Source organism: Podarcis pityusensis (assembly GCF_964106645.2).
Source record: "Podarcis pityusensis genome assembly, chromosome: 1".
Lineage (NCBI taxonomy): Eukaryota > Metazoa > Chordata > Lepidosauria > Squamata > Lacertidae > Podarcis > Podarcis pityusensis.
In genome coordinates, this window is record NC_138028.1 from 40,870,497 (window position 1) to 40,893,286 (window position 22,790).

Consider the following 22,790-nt stretch of genomic DNA (forward strand, 5'->3'; position numbering starts at 1 on the left):
GGATACAACTTTGTTAATACATTCAGAAAAGTTTGAGTGTTTATTGCTTTATTTTATTTTTATGTATTTGTTGTGTGTCATGTGCTCTAAAGTAAGCAAAGATACATAATCAATTCAGCCATGTTAAACAGTTAAAAGATGAAAATGAATAAAAACTTCGTTACAAAAAAATAATAATCACAGCTATAATAAAAGTTCTGCTTTCCCCCCGTTATCTCCCGTTGCCACTAACGATGTGTGAAAATGGTCCACAACAGGCTTGCAAATCAAAGGCTAGTCAGTCTTAACGTTCTTGTGTCTATGTTTGCTTTATTTTTGAAGTGCGAGGACCCTTTAGCTGACTACGCGAACCGCCTGAATTTCACGAATCCTGAATGGGAAAACTTCGGAAAGAGAAGCCGACGCTCGAAAGCGACACGTTGTTACTACCCCCGCTTCCCACCGCAACCGCCAATATGCTAGTCGCCGAGGCCTCGAGCGAAGGCTGCCAGCAACCATACCGGGCGTTTGCCGAGGCACGTCCTTCGGCGCCAGCCGTTAGGGGTCTTGTAATTTCGAACAGGGAAATGAGCCAATCGGAGAGGAGAAGGGGCCGGGAGGCGCTCAGTTTGAGGCGAGACGCGGCCGACGGAGGCCACGGCGAAGAGCAGCGGCCACGGCGACTGGGATGGAGGCCTTGGAAAGCCGCGGAAGAGGGTTGGCGAAGCTGGCGGTGCAGCAGCAGCTCCGAGCCGCCTATGGGATCAAGGTGAAGAACCGGCCGGCGAAAGGGAAGCCCTTGCCCGCCGCCGCCGGGGAGGGGAAGGTGAGTGGAGTCGGGGGAAAGGGGCTGAGGCGAGGCGGCGGAGGCAGAGAAGGCGCCGCCCTCACGCCAGCCGGGAGGCCTGGAGGACTCGGAGCAGGGAAGCCCGGGGCTTGGAGCTCCTCCTCGCCGCCCGGTTTGCAGGCGACTCGGGGCCCCTCGCAGCTTTTCCGCTGCCCGCCTGCTGGGCGGGGGGGGGGGGGGGGAGTCTGACCAGGTAGCTGAGCCTTGTGCCACCACGTCCACCATTCCGATAATAATAATAAAAAATAATATTACTTATACTCCGCCCATCCAGCCACTATGGGCAAAGGTGCGCTAGTGTCAATCAAAAACAAAAGCACTGGGTTGAGAAGGCGCTCTTAGAAGGCGACCCGCTTGACTATTGGGGGGACGCCTTCTTAAAAAAAAAGCTAGATTTGCTGTGCAGACTTCTAGGTCCTTACTCAGGCTGCCTCATCTTTTTGAAAACGTAGGAAGCTTCTTCACACTGAATTATTGGACTCCCTAGTCGTTTAGTATTGACTCTTCAAAAGTTTAGGATCCAAGATCCGTATATAAGCCCAAACGGGTATTTTGTGGGGAGGGACTTTATTTATTTATTTATTTATTTAAACCATGTAACTTCGCAACTCTGGTTGCGATTACTGTAAGTCAGGCTGCAGCCCGGTGGTGAGAACATACGACCAGTTGAGATCAAACATCTGACTGACAGGGGCTCTTGATTTCCAGGCAGGAGTCTTTCCCAGCCCTTCCTGGAGATGCCAGGGACTTGCTGTGGCCTTATTAAAAATGATGGGTTGCATGAGGTGTGCAGTCAGATCCTATGCATTTTTACACAAAAGTAAAGCCAACTGTGTTCAATAGGGTCAATTGTGAAGTATGTCCCATTAAAGCCAGTGGGAGTTGCTTCTGAGTAGCCATGCTTTTGGATTGTGCTGCAAGGTGTGCTTTCTTTATTTTCTTGCATAGGCCAAGGGATATAATGTTCCCTTTTCTCAAACTTCAGAAATAGCAAACCTTAGAAATAGGCTATAGTGAGGATGTGTTGATTCAGTGAGGACTTGTCTTGCAGGCATAATAGTGGGCTTCTTTCTTCCTCAATATGAGTGAGAAGAAATTGCAGTTCAGCAAGGCAACAAAAGACCTCTGTTATATAAATAGTAGTGTTTTTACTCCCAGTAACTATGTATGGAGTGCTTCCGTCGCTTTCTTTTTAGGAAGCAGTGAGACTAGATGATGTGGCTTTATTCTTGTACATAAACATGATAACTACACAAGAGCCCATTTCATCAGACTCGTCATATATGGAGTGTTATCCAGAGTTGGCAAGTATATGCACATACATGTGTGCATGGGAGGGGGGATTAGCTGTGAGGCCACAGGCAATGATTTTAAAAATAAAGAATAAGAGCTGCATTAAAACTTAAATGTATGCAACTGATTGTAGTGACCATTCACAAAAGATGGATGTGCACTCATAGAGGGATAACTGTTAATATCAATACTGCTTTGTATTGATTTAAACTGCCCTGTGATCTTCGGATGAAGGGTAGTATATAAATTTAATTTGTGAATGGTCACTGTAATTAGTTATATACATTTATACTTTAATGCAGTTATCACTGTATTTTTTGCAACACAGTTACCTTGATTTTATTATGCAGCCATCTAAAGTACTTTTGAGTGGCCACCTTAATTAGTTTACACAACTTTTAGCTTTAATGTAATTATCGCTGTCTGGTGTTTTTCATTGAGCTCTGATCTCATAGATTCCACCCCCCCCCCTCTGCTCCCATTTCCTACCAACCCAGGATAAAATCCTTTCATCTGATGAAATAAGCTCAAGCCTATGATAAGAAGTTGTTGCTGCTGCTGCTGTTGTTGTTAGTTTTTAAGGTGCCACAGGATTCATTATGTGTTTGCTGCAGTATAGCTACTCATAAGGAAAGTATCATAAGGATGTGCCTTTAGGTTCCTCATGAACACATAGACACAAGTAAAGGTTTTCTTTCAGCTCTGGTTAGAGCATAGAGTAAAAAATTGATTTTTTTTTACCCTATTTTGTGCTATTGTGTATACTTCTCTCTTTAATAAATCATCCCATCCCACCTTACTTCCAGTAGTGCTGCCCTCATCTTTAAAAGAACAACTTAAATTATTTGAAAGACACTTAGATTGAGGCCAGTCTAGATGGCTCATGTTACAAAAATGCAAACATTTCAACTTCCATGTCAAAATAGAGCTAGTATAGGGGTCCCTGTTATGCTTCATTTTAAGGCGAAGATAAAATTTGTGTTCTGGGGCAAAGGTAAATGAGCATGCAGTTACATTCGCTTGAATGAGTAACTAAGAATGCATGTATATAAGGATCAGGTATTGTGTGATTAGATAAGAATACTATCTGTGGTCCTGTCTTAGGCTGAAAAACGAGTAGTTTTTTCATCCGATGAAACAAGCTGTAAGATACAAAGTTTGTATTGTACTAAATCAGTATTCAGTAAGGCATACCTTATGGAATTTATTTTCTCTTGATTTTCCACTTTAAAATATTAAATTATGTAAATCACTATCATAGGGTAGAATGGAAGCAATGATTTGTGTTTGCAGTTGTGCACAATAATTTCAGAAATGTTTACATCACAAAAAGCTCTTTTAGACAGGTCTGTTGGCATTAGAGAGTCCCTTTGCATCCAGTACAGAGTAAGTGCAAGTTAATTCCTTGATGAAAGTGCTGTGCATGCACTTCAAAAGATATTAAGACAAGATTAAAAGGGCGTTTACTTCATAAGAATCAGAAGTTCTAGTGTCCTTTGTGCACGACCTCTGTGTTCTGCTACTTGTTGAAAAAAGTTGTTTTGTTTTGTTTCTTAGGGCAAAATATTTGGAATAGCTCTTCATGAATTACCTCATCAAGATGTGCCTGAATATGATCGTATACCTTGGTAAGCAAAACCTATAATATAGCAGACATAAGGCATAATTAGGTCTTCATGCAGTTTATTCTGGTAGAAACATAAAAGTGAATCTGGGGAGAGAATAATTCATGCGATCAACTCCTGAAATTTGTTTCTGTTCCCCACCCCACAAATGGTTGGTGCCAAGGAAGGAAAGTTCTTCATACTGATGAGGGGAAAGGAAATTGCAACATTCCCATGATCACACCAGCAGGCGTACAATGACCTTTTGTCCTGATAGAAGGGAGATCGTATGCTTTTCTAGTAGAGCATTGTGAAACAGTGCTGTTTGAAATTGTGTAACTGGAGGTGGTGAAAAGCAATTGCAATAGATAACATTTGGGGAGAAAAACTATTTTTTCATTTACAAGCTATTGGTCAGGAGCACAAGGAAGATGCAGGACAGCTGAACTGATTACATCTTGAACTGCCCTGCTTAACCCCACTTTTGTGCCTCCAAATTCCAGGGTCTGGGCTTAGTGCTTGTGTTTCCACAGCCTTCCCCCCCCCCCTTTTTGTTTCTTACTCTGCCAGAATTATCAGTCTATCAAATTCTCTCTGTCAATTTGTATCCTTCCCCCCCCCCCCCCCAAGGCAGCTTGACACAACTGTTTCAAATATATATCCAAAAGAAGGAAACAGTCTCCAGGGTCCAAGTCAAATTGTTACTAAATCTCCATGGCTGTAATGCCTCTTTGTCTCCCATACACAAAAATGTCCCTTGCAGAAACTGTCCGCAGAAATCAGACGCTGACTTCCTTTTTGGCTTCCTTTTCGCCAAATCAGTCAATTTAAACCTAATTTTTTTACATAATGCTTTGTTTGGGTTTTACCTCTAATTGGAAGATCTGCCGCTTCTGGTGACAGTGTGTGGCTTTTGTCAATAGAGTGAGTTGGAGCCTTGAGCAGACTCAAGCCCCTTCCCTTTCCCCCGTGCACAAAATGATGTTACTTTCTGATATATATCAGTATGGACATAATTTAATATTTCTTTGCTTGCAAAGATTGAATTCTTAATGCCAAACACACTGATTGTTTTTCGCTTTTTCCTTTAGCTTCTTAGTTGAGGCATGTAAATATTTAGAAGAACACATTGGCACTGAAGGGCTCTTCAGAATATCCGGATCAGTTGTTCGCATAAAAGCATTAAAGGTACAGTACAACTGTCTTTCTCAGTCTGTCTTTCTAAGTAAAGGGCCTAACAATACTAGCTATGCATTGTACAAAATTAAAAATAAGGCAGGTTCTGCCTACACTTCCATAACCACTTAAAGTAAATGGTTAATACTATCTGTGCCAATAGGCCTTCAAATATCTCAACATTTCTTACAAATGCCTGTATGGTCTTCCATCCAGTTCTGTGCTTTTTCACTATGGCAATGTCAGTTTTAAAACTTATTTATTTTATTTTTAGGGTAAACTGGATCAAGGTGAAAACTGCCTGTCAACTGCTCAGCCCTGTGATGTTGCAGGGCTTCTGAAGCAGTTTTTCAGAGAACTGCCTGAGCCCATTCTCCCAAGTGACCTGCAAGAAGCTCTCATCAAAGCCCAACAATTGGGCAGCGAGGAGAAGAATTCTGCCACACTGCTGCTTTCCTGTCTTATGAATGACAGAATAATCAATATACTCAGATATTTTTTCATGTTTCTCAAAAAAGTGTCTCTAAGGTAAGTTGTGCTTACTATTGGCCCTCTGTGCTTGGAATAGCACTAAAATGTTTCACATCATAGGAGTGCAGTTTTTGTTCCTTGCCTTTTATTTAATTTAGTAGGATATCTTTTCGTGCCACTGAACAGTTAGCTAGAAGAACACACACGTGCGTGCACTATTTTTAAAGAATAAAAACAAATCTCAGGGGGTCTTCCACAAACAAAAATAAATATGCAGATATATGAAGCAGTATAATCTCCACCCCAATCATCTGTTCCCATACCAATGATTGCCATGTAGAGGAGTTCCTTCCTAATATCAACCCAGTTTCTAAACAACTACACTAATTTAAGGCTAAACATTCACGATCAAGGTGTCTCCCCTGCCAGGTAAGTAAAACATTCACTTGCCCTTTGGGTCATAACCTGTAGTTTAGAAAAGAAAGATATATCAAATATAAAAGTACTAACTTAAAGCATGCACATACATGCACTACTACCCCAAAAATAAAGTGAGGAATAAAAAACTGCACTGAAATTATTAGACGAACCGTTAGCAGATGGGAATATCCCCTCCCCCAAAAACTTGATCTTTCTATAAAACTATTCTGCAACCTGTATGCTTAGATTTCATGAAATACTTTTATTTCACTTCTCTTGAGTGCTCACAGAGCTTAGGTCTCTTGCCTTGTCTACGAAGGAATAATATCTAATTTTAACCAAATGAACCTTGCTTCTTCCCCCTTACCAATGCAGGAACCAGCTCTTGAGTTAAATAACAATTGCTGAATGGCTGTATCACTCCATCAGAGTGTTCCATCAGAACAGTATACTCAAATGCCCCACCCATTTCTTTTCCCTTGGTCATGCTGCTTACTCTGAATTTCCCTTTGTGTCTCTTCCTCCCTACCCCAGTACTTCCCCAAATCCAATAGGGAATGTTGAAAATGGTCCCTTCTTAATCCCGTGCCAATATGAGATAATTAACAGCAATAGTTAAACTTGGGAAAGCATGGCGTAGGTTCCAAAGTAGCTCCCACATGACTTGAAGTGCTTTTTTTACGTTTTTCTCCTTGCCCAAGATGGCTGCAAGCTTGAGGAATCAGAATCTTGTGCTACTTAGGATAAGCTAGTTGCAGAAGGTCTAGAAAATAGCTGTATTAACGAGCCAATGCTCAAGAGCTCTTCAAGTTCAGTGCTGACTAGGCGTTTGTGCAGGGGAAATAATAATTGCCTGCAGTCTTAAAATCAGAAATTGTATACAGTCATACCTCATGTTATGTTTGCTTCATGTTAACGTTTTTTCAGGTTGCATCCCGCGGTGACCCGGAAGTACTGGAAAGGGTTACTTCCGGGTTTCGCCGCTTGCGCATGCACAGAAGCACCAATTTGCGCTGCGCAGATACGGCACTTCAGGTTGCGGGCTTTTCATGTTGCGAACAGGCCTCCGGAACGGATCCCGTTCGCAACCAAAGGTACCACTGTACTAGTATGAAACTTCTGATGCCATTCTCTTTTTGGTTTTCTTTTCCAGATCTGCTGAGAACAAAATGAGCAGTAGCAACCTGGCAGTTATCTTTGTTCCAAACCTCTTGCAATCAAATGAAGCTGACAAGATGTCGGCTCATACAGAGAGAAAGCTTCGTTTGCAGGCGGCAGTTCTGCAGACGCTTATTGATCATGCAGAAAAAATAGGTACGGTGATAATTTTGTGTGACATAGAAATTTTTAGCAGTTGTGATATTCCTTGCACAGGCAGCTCCTGGGTTGGGCGCATCTGAATGATGCGCAATTGCGAACATGCGCACGGCACTGGACCCAGAAGTAGCGCCCCCAAAAGTCATAAAGACATCATGAAAAGGGACAGGGATGGAGTGGGCTTATAGAATGGAATCCCCGCATAACATGCATAACAATTGTTCCCTAATTCAGGGCATGTACCAAAGTTCATCCTGGAAAAGATACCTACTATGCTTGGCATTGATGATCCTGTCTCCACTCCTTTGCGGCAAGAATATGAAGAAAGTGAAGGTGAAACTCCAGGTGAACCCACAAGGAGGAGGAGGAGGAGGAGCATGGGAGGTGAGTGTGCTTCCCTTTGCACTTACCTGTAACAAGGGGAAAGTAGCTATACGAGAACCTTCAAATTGCTAAACTAAAGGGGAAAGTACACTTACATTTAATGTTAATGATAAGAATGCTTAATTTCAATGAGCCGTGTATGTGGAATGTATTTTGATTCTGGGAGCAGGTTGCTTAACAATTGATCTAGGGATATATATTTAGACCACACACCTATAAATCAATATGTGTACTGTTTTGGTGTTTTTGTCCAAAAGTGGTTTCTAGTCTACCTTATGAGCAATTTGAATTAGTAGGAAATAGTTGGACAGGAATAGAGCATTTAAATTGTCCTTGGCCAATAAGTAGCATGCTGTTGTTTTTGTTTTTTTGTTTTTTAAGGAGCGCACTTTTGCATCTATTTATCAGTATTGATTTGTACACTCAGATTTCTGTGTCTTCTATCAGGTGGCAAGGGAAATTTGATTATTTGGCTATAGATAATAGAAAAGCTATCTGCTCTTGAAACCTTAAGTGTGTTGCCCTTAATGACCTAAGGGCACTTGACCTTGAGATTGCAATCTACATATGTAACAGATTGCAGATTTATCAGTGAACATGGTAAATATGATGTAAGATCTTCACTATTTCTTATTTTACGTATATATGGGCAAACCTTTAGCACTAGTGAGCAGTTGCACTAGCAATAGTGCTATTTCCACATCTGAGTTTTAGATATACGCTGATGTAATATTGATCTTTAGCACATGATTGCTTACTATGGCCTGATTCACACAATGCTAAGCCAAACTATGGCATACTGTGAATAAACAAAAATAAAGGTTCTTGGATCAAAGATCATGACTAGCTGTTGTAGCTAAGCATGGCTTAACTTAGCATAACGTCTGTACCCAGGCTTGTGGTTGTCTCACTCCAAGCAAACCATGAGCTGCAACCAAGGTTTGTTTTTGGTTTACCATTTGTGGTTAATCTTAGGAAGACAAGCCCAGGTTTGGAAGTAACAGGGTAAACCATGGCTTAGCCTTGGATAGTGTGCTGGCAGCAGCCAGGGTAGAGCACAGGAGTCATGATTTTTGTTCCAGTAACCTGCTAGTTTGCACTAAGCCACAGATTGGCTTATTATTAGTAGTAGTAGCAGCAGTATTTAAGTCTTTATTTATTTATTTATTTATTTCCCACCACATGGTCCTAGGGCAGGTCTCAGCAAATTTAAAGATAAAATATTAAAAACAGTTTGAAACAATTGCATGCAAATTATGTACAAACTAGACCTGTGTTTTGAGTTTGTGAATTTTTTATATTTGCTTTTTCCCTATGTTCATTCTGTTTAATTTATTATTTTTGAAAAGTATTAACCGTGCAAAGAAAATTCTATGTCTCATTTTGTTGGGATCTCAAATTGTCATGGAAGGATTATTTAACACTTTGGTCATTTTAACCCATTTCTTTGCAGGGAACTTACTTTCCAGCCTTGCTGGGCAGATTAAAGGGAGGGAATCCAAGTGGAAGAAAATTATCCTGGGTCTTCCAGCTAACCTTCAGAAAAAAAACTTTAAAAAAGTTTATTGAAGGGCGGTGGGGCCTAACAACATTGTGCTTCATAGTTTGGCATGGGCAACATACAACCCACAGAGTGGAACTCTCATTTGTCCAAGGCAGGATCATGTAACTAGGCTGCTTTATTTGTCCTCTGCTTCTGTTTTCGTCCCTGCCTTTGCCCAAAGCAGAGTTCCTCCTCTACTTTAGAGCTCAGGCCTATGTACTTTTCCTTAATTCTTCTTCCTCTCCCGTCCCCAGTTCTCCTGCACTAAATTTCCCACTGCAGTGTGTACTTCTCCCTTAAGTAGCTGAGGGGTACATGTGGGGAAATGCTTTCCTTTCCTTTTGTCCCTTACTGCAACCTTCACCTCCTGCTTGGGCCTGTGGCACCACTCAAGAAACTCCTATACAGTGGTACTTTGGTTCTCGAACTTAATCTGTTCTGAGAGTCCATTCAACTCCCGAAACCATTCAAAAACCAAGGCACGGCTTCCAGTTGGCTGCAGGAGCTTCCTGCACTCAGTCGGAAGCCGCGTTGGGACATTCAGCATCCCAAAAAAGTTCACAACCTGGAACACTCGCTTCTGGGTTTGTGGCATTTGGGAGCCGATTTCTTCAAGAGCCAAGCCGTTTGACTACCAAGGTACCACTGTACCTTCAAAAAGGGACAGTTTATCCATTTAAAAGTTCTCCTTTTTTTATTAGAAAAAGAATTCATTCAAAGTTTCAAAGATTCTCTCACAGCTGATATTAAGGAGTTTAGTTCTGAGTGTCCAACCCTCCTACAAGTGTTCAAGCTGCTTTTCCTCAACTTCATCTGATTTTCTTCACATCTCAGTCCATCACTATTCCAAGGAAGGAGAAGTTGTCAGTGCTGACCCTAAATCTAGTCAAGCTAAAGTTTCACATGAGCATTTCTGAACACCAGTCTCCTGATCCACATACCACATCCAAAAAGAAAAATCTACCCAAATCCAACCTCCCCTGCTATATGGGTCAAAACCCAGAATATTACCTCAGCCAGGATATCTCCTGCCACCATCTCTTCAGAGAGAAAAGAGGGACAGTGAAGTGACAGAGGACTCTTGGAGCTATAAGATGGCTTAATGGTTTTGATTACAGTATTTACTTTATTGACAACAATGATTTCTGCCTTAGGTTTGCATTCTTTTGAGCAGGATCCAGCACATGGCATTTCCAAAGAAGCTTCTCTTCTGCCAGCAACAAAATTTCCTTAGAGGATTTCCCCTATAGGTTTTAGATACTTGAGTCAAAGTGGACCATACATTTAGGCAGCAATAAATTTAACAGTGCGCACAATTACAGCATGGATAGCCTAACATTCCCTTCAGATGTTGTTGGGCTGCAAATCTCATCAGCTTCAGCCAGAATGACCAGTGGCCCGGAATGATGGGAGTTGGCATCCAGCGACATCTGGAGGGCACCACATTGGCCATCTGTACATTAGAGCAACAAGCCCCATAATAGCCATGCTGTCAGGGTTGGAATGGAATTGTGATGCCCCCTTCCAGGAAGGGGCAAAAAAAGAAATTTGATTTGACCTTAAAGAGGGTTATGAGGCCCTGGCTTTTCCCATAAGGGCAGCTTCTATCCTCATAGCAAGAGCCAGCCATTTGTAGTTCAAGCACTTAACTCCAGTTCCAGACTTTGACTAGATAAGCTACACAGGGACTACCCCGCAATTATCTAGATTGATGCCACAATGGATGTGTTAATTTTTCACCAGAGCCATTGTGGTTGCTGTTGTAAATAGAATGCCAACATGGCTAAAACACTGGAATGTAGAATTGGCATCCCAAAGTAATCTAGCTTTAGTCCCCTTTAAAGAAGCTGGCCTCCTTGGAGAGGAAGCACTGAAGGAGGTTTTAGCAGAGACACAAGGATTTACTGTCTGTTTCCAGAAGAAGGCAGGCTGCGATCAAAGAGACAGTCCTTTTCCTTTTGTCAAGACTCCAGGAGCAGCAAACCTTTTTGGCACTGTCATTCCTCAGAAACCAGAGCTTCACAACTTAAACCAAGCCAGACAAGCACCATTGTGACATCCAGATCCCGGTGGGGAGTGGCTCCATTCTCCATTTTGTAATGCACAGTACATGATAGAACTTGTTTGACTGTCTTGGGACAGTGTCTGCTCATCCCCAACCTCCATGTCCATTCAGAAATGTTGAATGATAAAAGCAGGCATCACCCACTTATTGGAGAAAGAGGCAAAGGAACTTGTTACCCCAGAAAAGTGATTCTAATCTTTGTGCTTCCTACTGAGCCTCAAGTACCTGACCTCATCAGGTTAGCTTCCACCCCCAAGGCCATGCAGGACCTCTGGAACATTTGTACAAATATGTTTTTTCTCAAATTTCCTCAATGGCTATCTTTAACCATCCCGTAGGATAGTTCATCTGGGGTGATCACCTGTATGTTCTGGGGTCTCTTATCCCTCTCACCAGTGAGGATTCTCAGAATCTGGCAAGTGATCTCTCCACTTTGAAGATCCATAGCGAAACAAGCATCAGAATTCTTGCTTTTACCTAGCCAGGCATGCAACAAGGTCTTGGGCAAAATGGCCTCAAGCAAGAAGCCTAAGTGCTTCTCTTCTTTCAGCGCCAAACCTTTGGGTTCATATCCTCATCCAAAGAGATTCATCAGAGGGGCCTCCTTAATCTGCCTGCCCACTAGTTTCCTTCCTGGCAATTAAACATGAACTTTTATGCTTTATCTCACCTGCTGTTTGAACTCCTTAAGGCAGTTCCAGTCCATCTAACCTTGTTCAAAGCCACCTTCATCACCATAAGCAAGATTCATCTGAGCCCAGTTCATTATCAGTTAACAAGAACCTCTGAATCTTCCGTAAGGCTAGAGTTATCCTGAGAACTGATCAGTCTTCATCTGAAGCTTGACAACATGTTCCACATATCCCAAGAGTTAATTTCCCCCTCTTTTGTCCCAATTCTAGTCATTCTCAGGAGCATCCTTGGCATAACCTAGACATTAGGCAGACCCTTGAGTTACTCATTTAAAGAGCAGGGGCCTTTAGATAATCTTATCAGCTGTTCCTTTTTATTCTGTGACCCTGGTCATAGGAGGGGATGAGAAGTGACTGGCTTCACTGTAGCACACTGAATCAAGGCCCACATAACATTGGCCTATGAATCCCAGTGCTTACCCACTCCATTGTGCATTACTGATATCTCCATTTTAATGAGCCACTATTAAGATAGGTCTATACATGCAAGAAGAGTTCTCCAGAACCTACTACTTCCTGACTAGGCAGCCACCTTTATTTCTGCCTGCTCTTTGTCTATCTATAGCTTTTATATGTCTCTCAAAATGGATTCCTCCCATGCCACACTGAGAATGGAACATCAGTTTCTTTCCTTGAATATTCCTTCTTGTTTGGCAACGTAGAGATATCCATTGCCACACTCAAGTTGTGGCATTATTTTATTCAAGTAGCTGTTTGCTTGCATGCATGAAAACTCCCAATCGAAGTTTGTTTGTGGCAGGCTTTTTCCTTTTCCTACTACTATATGGCTGCCCCCACCCACCCACCCACTTTTCTTATCTAAACCTAATGTTTCTTACGAGATCCCTTCTGCTTGGACATGGTGCCGAACTGGAGGAGGAGCCAGAAGGGGAGGGAGAGGATAATCAAATTGCCTAGTCACAAGTCCCTGCCTTGGCTGAATGAAAGAGATACCGCTTACATAGTCACTGTCTCCACAGGCAAAACATGAACCTTCATGGTAAGGAACCCAAATCTTGTAACTGAATACTTTTAAAGGTTCTAGTGAAGTGTTTCTGAATACCATTTTCCATTTCATGGGGCTGGCATAAATGTGCTAACCTAAGAGGTAGGACCTTAGAGGGAAACAAGTACTTATTTCAACAGTTGTATGCATCTTCGTCAGCACGACTGGGATTCATTGTGCTGAAACAGTAATTTTTTTAAGGATCAGCTTGGTAACGGCACATAACAATTTTGACAAATTGGGTTTCAGCTTAAACAGAAGTACAAAAATTGATGCATCATTAAGAAGCTATCCTTTCTCTTTTTTAATAACAAAAATCACTTTATATTAGAAATTGAGCAATATAAAATTCCTAGTAAAAGCTTGATTGCTTGGTGTGTCTTCAATTTCAGATATTGTTAGTGGAGCTCTGAATAAACTTAAATCTAACAGAACCCCCTCCACTACACCACAGAAAGACAGGCATGGTAGGTATAGTGCATTTGCATGGAGCACTTCATACCTTGTCCTCAAGACTTGTGCATTTTATAACAAGACTGTGCTCGGATAGGGTGCTGCAGATTACCATAACAAGTCTGTAATACTGGCTTGCTTGCCCTTGCCGTTGCACTTGCACTGATTGTAATGGTCTGAGTTTCAGAGTTAGAAACTGGGCTGCTTTTTGCTACTGCATACTGGGGCTTAGGTCCCATTGATATGCTATCCATCAATGCAAATTACTAAAGAATCTCTCTTAACTTGGGTACATTTTCCTTCAGAAACATTGCTTTTCTCCTAAATAAATTTTGCCAATGAGATATCCTTGTCTAACATTGCAAAGAGTGCATGGCTTTAAATGTTTGTCATCTGCAAGGGGAGATGAGACTTTCTAGAAGTTATGGAAATAAAATTTGTGTTTTTTTTTAAAAAGGCAGGAATTTACTAACTGCAGGAGGAAGTAAGCAACCACTTTAAAATGTTTCCTATCTGTATTTTCTATTAACCTATTATTTCACCTATAAAAAATGTGAGTGCCAGACCTGCTCTAGCTACTAGTGCAAATACCAAGTTCCACTGTTTCAACTGTACAGCAGTTTTATCTTGTTGCTGTCTGCCATTTTAAAGCTTTTATTTCATCTGTTGTTTTCTTTACAGTCTTTTCATCAGTGACTCCAGTGATACTTACTCCAAATTTTAAACGTAAATGTCCAGCTGATTCCTCTCAAGGTTTCTCTAACAAGAAAAGGCGATCTATCAGGCATAACTTGGCTCTTGAATTGCTACCAAGTAGCCTTTTTAGCGTTGGATCAACACCTGGTTCAGGTAAAGTAATGATTATTTAAATATTTTCTCCAACCTAATCAGTTCAGAATTCTGTCCCTCATGGTAACCCTCTTTGCCTTACAAAACTGTAGAGTTACTGCAGTCCAACATGGCTACATAAAGATGACTGTTTTGCATTTATTGTTTATGTTCCTAATTGTACTTGCATTATGAGCCCTCTCATGCATTGGGCTAAGTTATGGATTGGCGCCCATGGGAGACAAATCAGCTTCCCTAACATATGTATGAAAAAGCATATAAAGGAGAGTGGATGGGTTAAGTCCCAAGAGAGACATTCTATCTTCAATAACTGATTTGAAAACAGTTAAATACACAATTTCTTGAACAACTTTAATGAGAACTTACAAATTTTCAGTGAAAAATGGAGACCCAGATCATAGGTTTTTAAAAGGGGAAATAATTTTGTAGTTATTTTAACAATAGATCATTTAAACACTTCTCTCTAACCTATTCACAGCTCATTTTGAAACAAGCCCTAATGTATCTCTTGACGCACCTCAGAGTTCTGTGTCTATCTCAGTCAGTAGTGAAAAGCACCTGCCTAGTGTAGGAAGTCGAAGAAGCAAAAGAATTGCCAGCAAAAAAGTACATAGGTAAGTTTGTCAGAAGATTGGCATTACAGGAACAGAGGGGGAAATGCTGCCTATGTTTCATGATGTTTAAAGAAGTCTATATAGAACTCTAAATTTTCTAGATTAAATACAATTTCTAAGTGAAATGAGTTAACTGAATTCTGTGACCTTGGTTCTTTTAAAAACTGGAGTTTATATTTTGGCTCCCATCCTCTCAGTGCATCATCAAATGTATTTTCAAATCATTTAATGGGGTAGAACTTTGTACAGTCTTTCACACCGTCTCCCACAATTTAGGTATAAATGGCCTGTTTTATGCTTAAGGGGTGGTTACTGTGTTGGAGCCAAACTTAATCTGTAAATTCTATCAACGACCTTCTATCAACATAAGGCTTTTATCCACCACGTTATTCACTGGGGTCTCTCAACTCTCCAGAGCAGATTTTTGAAGAGCACAAAGGGAACTTGTAAAAGCTGCTTCCTGCACCCTTTTTTGCCAGTAGCAGTACCCCTTGAGTGAAACTCTACTTGGGAAGCTCCCACTGGCAGAAGCAAAGTCTGGATCCAAGCCAAATTATGTACATTATTAGACTTAAAACCTAGGGTATTTGAGTTCAGGACAATGTGTACTCAGCTTATTTCTTATTCTTTTCAGGGTTGAGTCTGGAAAAATGGGTTGCTTTTCTCCTAAGGTTAGTCGGAAAGAAATGGTGCGCAGGTCATTGCGATTAAAGTTCATTCTGGGAAGGAGCAGCAAAGAGGTACTATTTAACATCTCTTGTTATTGTATTAGACTCTTAAGAGAAGTGATTACTTTCAGTCTTGCGGAGCTTTCAGTTAATTGTTGCAACTGTAGAGAATTTTTTTAACGTTAACCGATTTTTAAATGCTTTTAAAGTAATCAAATATTTCCATGACCCATAAATTCAGGCCGTTTGTATGCGTTTTTATATTACTGTCTTATTGGTTTTTTGTTGAGTTTTTGTCTTAGTGATATTGTGCAGCACTTTGAGATTTAAAAAAATATTAAGTACCGTATTTTTCGCACCATAGGGCGCACCGGACCATAGGGCGCACCCAGTTTTTAGGGGGGGGAATCAAGAAAAAAAAATCTTCCCCCCCCCAGCCCCAAAGAGCACCGCACAGGCTGCGCACAACCTCTCCCTGCCGGAGGGGTTGCACGCGGCTATGGCACAAGCCAAGGCAGCGAGCAGGATGGATCCCGCTCGCTGTTTTGGCTTCCTCTGTAGCCCCACGCAGCCTCTCCCTCCCGGGAGAGGCTGCGTGGGGCTAAAGAATCCATAGCCCCGTGCAGGCTCTCCTTGCCGGAGGGGTTGCGCACAGCTATGGAGCAAGCCAAGGCAGCGAACGGGATGGATCCCACTCGCTGTTTTGGCTTCCGCTTTAGCCCCGTGCAGCCTCTCCTTGCCGGGAGACGCTGCGCAGGGCTTTCCTGGCTTTCCTGGGAGGTGGGGGGATTCCCTCACCTCTCCCAAAAGCCCGCAGAAGCCGCGCAACCCCTTTAAAGAGATCGCGGCTTCTCCTGGCTTTTCTGGGAAGTGGGGGAATTCCCCCACCTCCCGCAAAACCGGCAGAAGCCACGCAACCCCTTTAAAGAGATTGCGGCTTCTCCTGGCTTTTCTGGGAGGTGGGAGAAGGGACTGATGCGGCCAGTTAGTCCCTTCTAACTCCTGTGGAAAAGCCCGCAAGAGCGCACGGAGCTTGTGTGCAGCTCTTGGGGGCTTTTCCCGCCTGCCTCCCCCCCTGCATTCGCTCCATAGGACGCACACACATTTTCCCTTGCTTTTTAGGAGGGAAAAATTGCGTCCTATGGTGCGAAAAATACGGTATTTATAAATGATTTTAAGTAAACAAACTGCATTCTCTGTGCAGATATGCATTGGAACTGAAGCAGGGAGCCCATCTCTCGATGACTTGTGATCTTGTTCCAGTTGTAATCTCTAGTTTCCAAAAGCCTTTCCCAGGCTACAGTATTTGTGTTTTAGGTTATTTTTAATAAGTAAGTAAGTAAGTAAGTAAGTAAGTAAGTAAGTAAACAAATAAGGGGCTGAAAGGTTAATCCATGTGATGGAGAATGTTTGGCAAATGTCACAAATTCTAAATACTGCATGCTGAAGTCCGTGAAGGTCTGTACTACTGCCATTTCTCTGTCCCTTGTTCACCTACTCAGCTAGCTCCAAATAGCTGATCCCTGTTTGTGTTCCTCTTCTACAGCTGCTTGATGTCTATCTCTTGCCATTTGCAGCTTTTTCTCAGTTGTAGCCAGTTATTCCTATAGACTTTGGATTGGGGTGCTACCATGAATTCCCAATGCAACACACTACTTTTTTCCATTCACATGACAGACCTAACATTGCAAGCTTTTCATTGCATTCCTTGTTTAAATATATAGTACAGCAGCATCTTTAAATTCTGATTCTTTCCTTAAATTGTAAAAGCAGTAAATCATTTGTGCTGTCTACATAAAATAAACTTTTTTTTATCCTAAAAAGAATACTGCAGTGGAACATCTGCCTAGCAACAGATCTGAAAATGTTGGTCGTCGACTTGCAAGTCAACAAAATGTTGAAAGTGGGATGAATCATGGAAAGACAGCTGCATTTTTAAGCCCATGTGTTGGTGAATATATAACAAAAAAAGGTAAATTTGGTTTACCCTCTAAGTGTCAAATGTTGCTTTCTATATTATAAATAAAATTACCAAGCGTGTCTGAAACAGGTATGGCATTCCAATCATGATACCAGTTTCAGACACTTTGAGATATTGCCCAGCCCTAGTTGGGTCTGGTGCTTTATAGCTTGTTCACTGCTCAGCCCTGACTTCAAATGATATGAAGTGTCCTAGTTTGCTGATGACACCTAATTCCTTGGAGCAGTAAACTGGTTGGCCACTCTTATAGGGACTCTTGCTTTCTGATCTTCAAACAGGTAGATACTATTCGGACTGAATGCTAAGGTCACAGATTTTTATTGGCTGTTTGATCTTTAGAGAAGGAGCTGAGATGAACTAAGCTGATCTTGGGCACACGTGTTCTGAAAGAATGCTGAGAGCAGTATTAGTGTGGATCAAGACAGTAGCATGGTGTGCATGCACTTTCTGTTTTCCTAAAGAAAAGCTGATAGTAACATCTATAAGGTGGAGTAGGGCAGTCCACAGACCAAAATGAACACACATATTTATGAGCACAAGTGATTATTTTTCTGGAGCATCATATCTCGTATTTGGTATAAAAGAAGTAACCATAATAAATCATATGGTCATTCTTGGTGCTTAAATGAATCTTGTTCCCCCTTCCTTCCTGAAACCTGAAATGGCACCAGAGATTGAGGTAGCGACCACCAGTTTAATACCCATTGTTGTGTTCCCAAGGTTAGGAAAAACATAAGTGTGGTATGTCTATTCCTTCTGCATTTTTTCTTGAAGGTGGTGTCACCCGTGATCGTATGGTAGAAAGTTTTACTTTATACAGGCAAACAGGCAAATGTGTTATTCAGATGTCAGCAGCCTTGAGCTGTGGACACATCTGGAATTTTCTGAGAGTGCTGCGGGTACCACCTCTCTGATTACTTCTCTCCCCACTCCAGACAAAAAAGAAAAACACAACATCATTATTTTTTGCTTTCCCAATGGGTCTGGGTAAAAAGTCGAACCAAATAGAATTGCAGCAGATGTTGAATTTTTATCATTTTACACAAGTCCCGTCCCCAAATTCAATTGTCAAATGAAAGCTTAGGATGGTGGACTGCACAGAAAAATTGCAGATCCAGTTCTTGCTAGCACCAAAAGAACATTGATCCAAGGCACAGATTCTCATGAGTTTTGTGGTCTTCCTATGTAACTCTCACACAAATCATGGAATATATATGTGGACCCAGAGATTACCTATTAGTTGATGGTTTTGAACAGATCCCTTGTACCTATGGTTTTGAACAGATCCCTTGTAAAGAGTGTGCAGATGATAATCATTTGTACCACATATCCATGTTTTTGTGCTATGGCGACACTGGAAAGCAATGGGTTTTCGTGGTTCAATCAATTGAAAAAGATACAGGGGTTTTGGATTATTTTTTTATGGGATGTGGGGAACCCAAAAATAAACTGGAATTTTAAAAGGATGTGTTTTACTGTGTGCACACATGCACATGAGCTATCTCCTGACACTTGTGACATTGCACTTTTTACCTACTGACCACTCCATTTTCCTTTCCTCAAGCCTCTCAGATTGCTTCTCTTTCCCTAGAGTGGCTGGGGAAGCCCAGCCAGATGGGCGGGGTATAAATAATAAAATTATTATTATTATTATTATTATTATTATTATTATTTCCGTACTACCTCAATGATTACTTTGCTTTCTGTTTAGCTGCTGGTCAGATCCTGATTTCAGCCTTGAAAAGCAGGTATAGCTGAAAGAGGGAGTGGGAAAGAGCATCACTTCTGCCTTCAACTCTATGTACTTTTCAAGGGAGAAAAAAAGGCAACCCCCATTTTACCCCATGATTAAGAGTGCAGTGAGCAGGTGCCAAAGTCCTTAATGGCACTACTGCAACAACAAGTATCACATTTGTGATCCCAAGTGGTTTCAGTGTAAATTTAATCAGCAAGATTATAACTTTCTGATATACTTACTGTGTGCGTTTTTGTTTTTTTTAAAGATTCCAAAAACATCAGCAAGTCAGAGGAAAACTTGCAAATTGAAAACCAACGTAATGAAACAACCTACCGAATGTCCTGGACTGGCCCCAGTACTGCAGGATCTGAGAAGACTAGCAATAGGGCTGCTGCTTTAATGGCATGTCGTGAAGCAGAAACCTCTTTTTCTGAGCCTCTTCTTACAACTAGACTACCACCAATCATTCCTGTTAAGTCAAGACCCACTGATGCAAGTTCTGAACAGGAAAGCAAAAAACAACAAACTTCTTTTTGTGAGGATGAAAATGATTTGACTGCAGACACTTTATTGAAAATTAAGACAGCATTTTCTGAATCGGGAAGCAACCTTCATAATTTATTTGAAACTGAGCCTTCAAAATTAAATTTAACACAAGGTACAGCATGCTTTTCAGAACTCAATCTAGAGGAAGAGCTCTCTAAAGCCCAAGCTCAGAAACTGACAAATGTAGAACAGAAGACTCCATTTGTAGGTTCTGCGAATAAATCAAATGTCTCCGACAAACGTCTGCCAAATATGGATCAAGTCAAAGCTGTAGACAGTTCCCTCTTCCCAAACAATACAGAGACTAATCTTCCAGTCCATGATCTTAGCAAAAGTGAGGGATCAATAAAAAAGGAGCACTTGACCATAATGACATCTCCAGGGATGCATTTAAATAGCACAAACACCCTGAAAAATGAGACATTGGAATCGGATGAAAAAACCGATGAAGAATTTAGATACTGTTACTCAGAAATTAAAGAATGTCTTGAAAAAGGGGAGCTGCTTTCTCAGTTGCCAGAAGATGGCAACAGAAACAATACATGTTATCTACACATGGAAACTATTGAGAAATCTACATTTTCCCCTCCAGGAAAGGTTGCTGACCATATACATTGGTTCAACAAACTTTCATTAAATGAGCCATGTTCTGCAACCAAAGCCAAATCACCACTTAAGTTTCAACGTACGCCTGTCCGTCAGTCAGTACGGAGAATGAACTCCCTCTTGGAGGGTAACAAGCCGTCAGTTGCTTGTGGATTAATAAAAGCTGGCAATGACTGTCCTTCTCTTGTTAAATCAGTGAGTTTTGAAACCGCATTGCCGTCCTACATGGAAAATACCTCTAGTACATCTACAGCTTCTCTGCTTTCTTCTGAATCAACCTGCAAGCAAGAGTCTACTTGCAATCGGTATTCTCTGCCTTCCAAATCCTGCCCACAACAAATACATCCATTACAGCAAGCCAGCAGGCCTGGTACAACCTGCAAAGAGACACTGACTACCAGTCATCAATCCAAGTCAGTCCTTGAGGACCTAACTAATCACGAAGCACCAAAAGCTGTTGTAAAAACGAACACAAACGTAAATATTCTGGTTGCTACACCTGACAAATGTGATTTCAGGAGAAAATTGTCAGAAAAGAAGGTTCGCTATAGAGGGTCTCCAAAGAACCCAATAGCCACAACCAAACTCCTTCCAGTTGTTAAACCTCTTGACTTATAGGTTAAACAACCCAATTCCTGGCATGTTTCCTATAGACTTCAGTGGTCTTTGTATTTAGGATTGTAGCCAAAGTCTCTTGTTTATCTTAAACTATCAATCTGCTTCTTTACTTTTTAAAAAATATCTGTCGTTTTTGTTTTTAAATAGGATTCTTTCTTGAACTGAGAGGAAATGTAAGCTGCAACTGAAACTTGAATAAGTTCTGTTGGGTAGTGTTTACCTTGTGGCTTCTAATAAGTATTTGCCTTTCATATTTTGACTGGATTTTAGAGGGGGTGGGGAAGCTTGAAAATGCTGCTGGTTACGGTTAATTCAGTTACGAAGAATCTGTTTTTAGTTGATCTTGTAGTGTAAGAAGTTTAAAATTGCATTTGTAAGGAAGTGCATTCCTCACTTGCAAAGTATAACACTGTGTTTGCAAGTTCTTGGTTCACAGTCATGAGTCTCACAATATAGTTAGTTCTTACAACATTTTAAGTGTCTGTAAGGTTGATATCGGGTACTGGTGCTCAGGTAAAAGCAGCTGTTAAGAAGCTCACAGCTTGTCTACTGATCGGAGGTGCATTTTTTTGTTGACTCAAACAAATAGCACCAAATAAAAACATTGGCAAGTTAAGCAACTATGTAATTGTAGGTGGATGCACACAGAGGATGCTAGCACAATTTACGGTAAATATTCCAATGCTGCTGGATGCACATTATTTTCTAACTGCAAATTGGGGGTAGGGGTATGCGCAAAAGAACTTGCAGGTCTTAATTTCTTTTCTTAAAGTAATGTGGTACAGCAAACCACATGATTAAAAATAATGAAATATGCCTATTATGTCACCACAATAAAACTGTATAGAGCCATACTGTTCATTTGCACAGATATTTTGCTCTGTCTGCTGTAATATTGAAACTGTTCAGTTCTGTTTATAGTACATAAATTATTTAAACTTGAAGTTGATTTTTATTTAGCTTTTCTATGTAATTTGATTTGTGATAGTGCTAAATTTATTTTTTCCAAAATAAAAAACTTATTTTTTTTCTCTTTAATGTGTGTGTGGTTCTTGATTCGTGGCCCATTCTTAATTTGCTGTGCTTGTGCGTTTTGATGTATAATATTAGCTGCTGCTTTTCCAGGCCACCCAAGTTAACTAGGAAAATATCCATATTTATAATACCACTTAGATTTAGTAATACAGTATCACTTTATAAAGTATCTCCATTCTTATATAGTACTGCTTACAACTACAATTAGGTTTGTTCAGTGCTTTTTTTCTTAAAAACGTTTAGGGGTATTCTCATTTTGATTAAAGAAAATCACCATTTTATAGTTCAGATCAGGAAAAATAAATACAGTAAATGGACAAAAGTACAAAGATTCACAAAATGTTTAGGGGTATGCGTACTCCCAGAAAAAAGCACTGGATTTGTTACAGTTTATTAACTATGAAGAGAGGTCCTGCAACTTACAGCAGCCTAGGTTCCTTCGGAGTCCCAAGTCTGCCTTTTAGAGGAGACTGGCTGAGGCTGTTATCACTAAAGGAAATCCCAACCTCTTATCACCAGGAACTTAAATTTAAATAATCTTAATTTGCTCAATTATTATACAAACCTAAAGTTTCCCTTCTCTTCCCTCTGCCCTTCTACAGAGCTGTGGAGTACTGTTACTCACAGGCTCTGCTTGACTTTTCCTCCCAGAAACTAGAATACTTACTACTTTTGTGGACTGGGGGGTGTTGGTAAACAAGACCCAGTGAAATCAATGTGCATGACTACTTGGGCCCATTAATTTCAATGGGTCTAATCTGGATAGAACTTAGTTGGATACAAAGCTCCTCAAGGCCATATATGATAAGATAAATTTTTAGAACCAATTCAACAGAAGGAACATTTCTTAACTGTGCAAAAGGAAATAACCATTAAAAATTGTGT

At 40.9% G+C, this 22,790-nt stretch overlaps 1 protein-coding gene across 2 annotated transcripts; it reads left to right on the plus strand.

Moving 5' to 3' along the window:
- The first annotated feature begins 309 nt into the window (after nucleotides 1-309).
- Nucleotides 310-21,908, plus strand: ARHGAP11A (Rho GTPase activating protein 11A). 2 transcript variants are annotated; one of them, XM_080977719.1, is made up of 12 exons: nucleotides 310-805; nucleotides 3,677-3,747; nucleotides 4,815-4,911; nucleotides 5,174-5,427; nucleotides 6,944-7,104; nucleotides 7,342-7,491; nucleotides 13,190-13,264; nucleotides 13,932-14,099; nucleotides 14,578-14,713; nucleotides 15,348-15,453; nucleotides 17,206-17,353; nucleotides 19,366-21,908. In XM_080977719.1, the coding sequence occupies exons 1-12, from the start codon at nucleotides 668-670 to the stop codon at nucleotides 20,868-20,870; spliced, it is 3,009 nt and encodes a 1,002-aa protein (XP_080833845.1). In that variant the 5' UTR covers nucleotides 310-667; the 3' UTR covers nucleotides 20,871-21,908. The 2 variants fall into 2 exon arrangements, with proteins under 2 accessions (XP_080833845.1, XP_080833846.1); XM_080977720.1 differs by lacking the exon at nucleotides 13,190-13,264 and having other exon boundaries at nucleotides 314-805.
- Nucleotides 21,909-22,790: the final 882 nt, after the last annotated feature.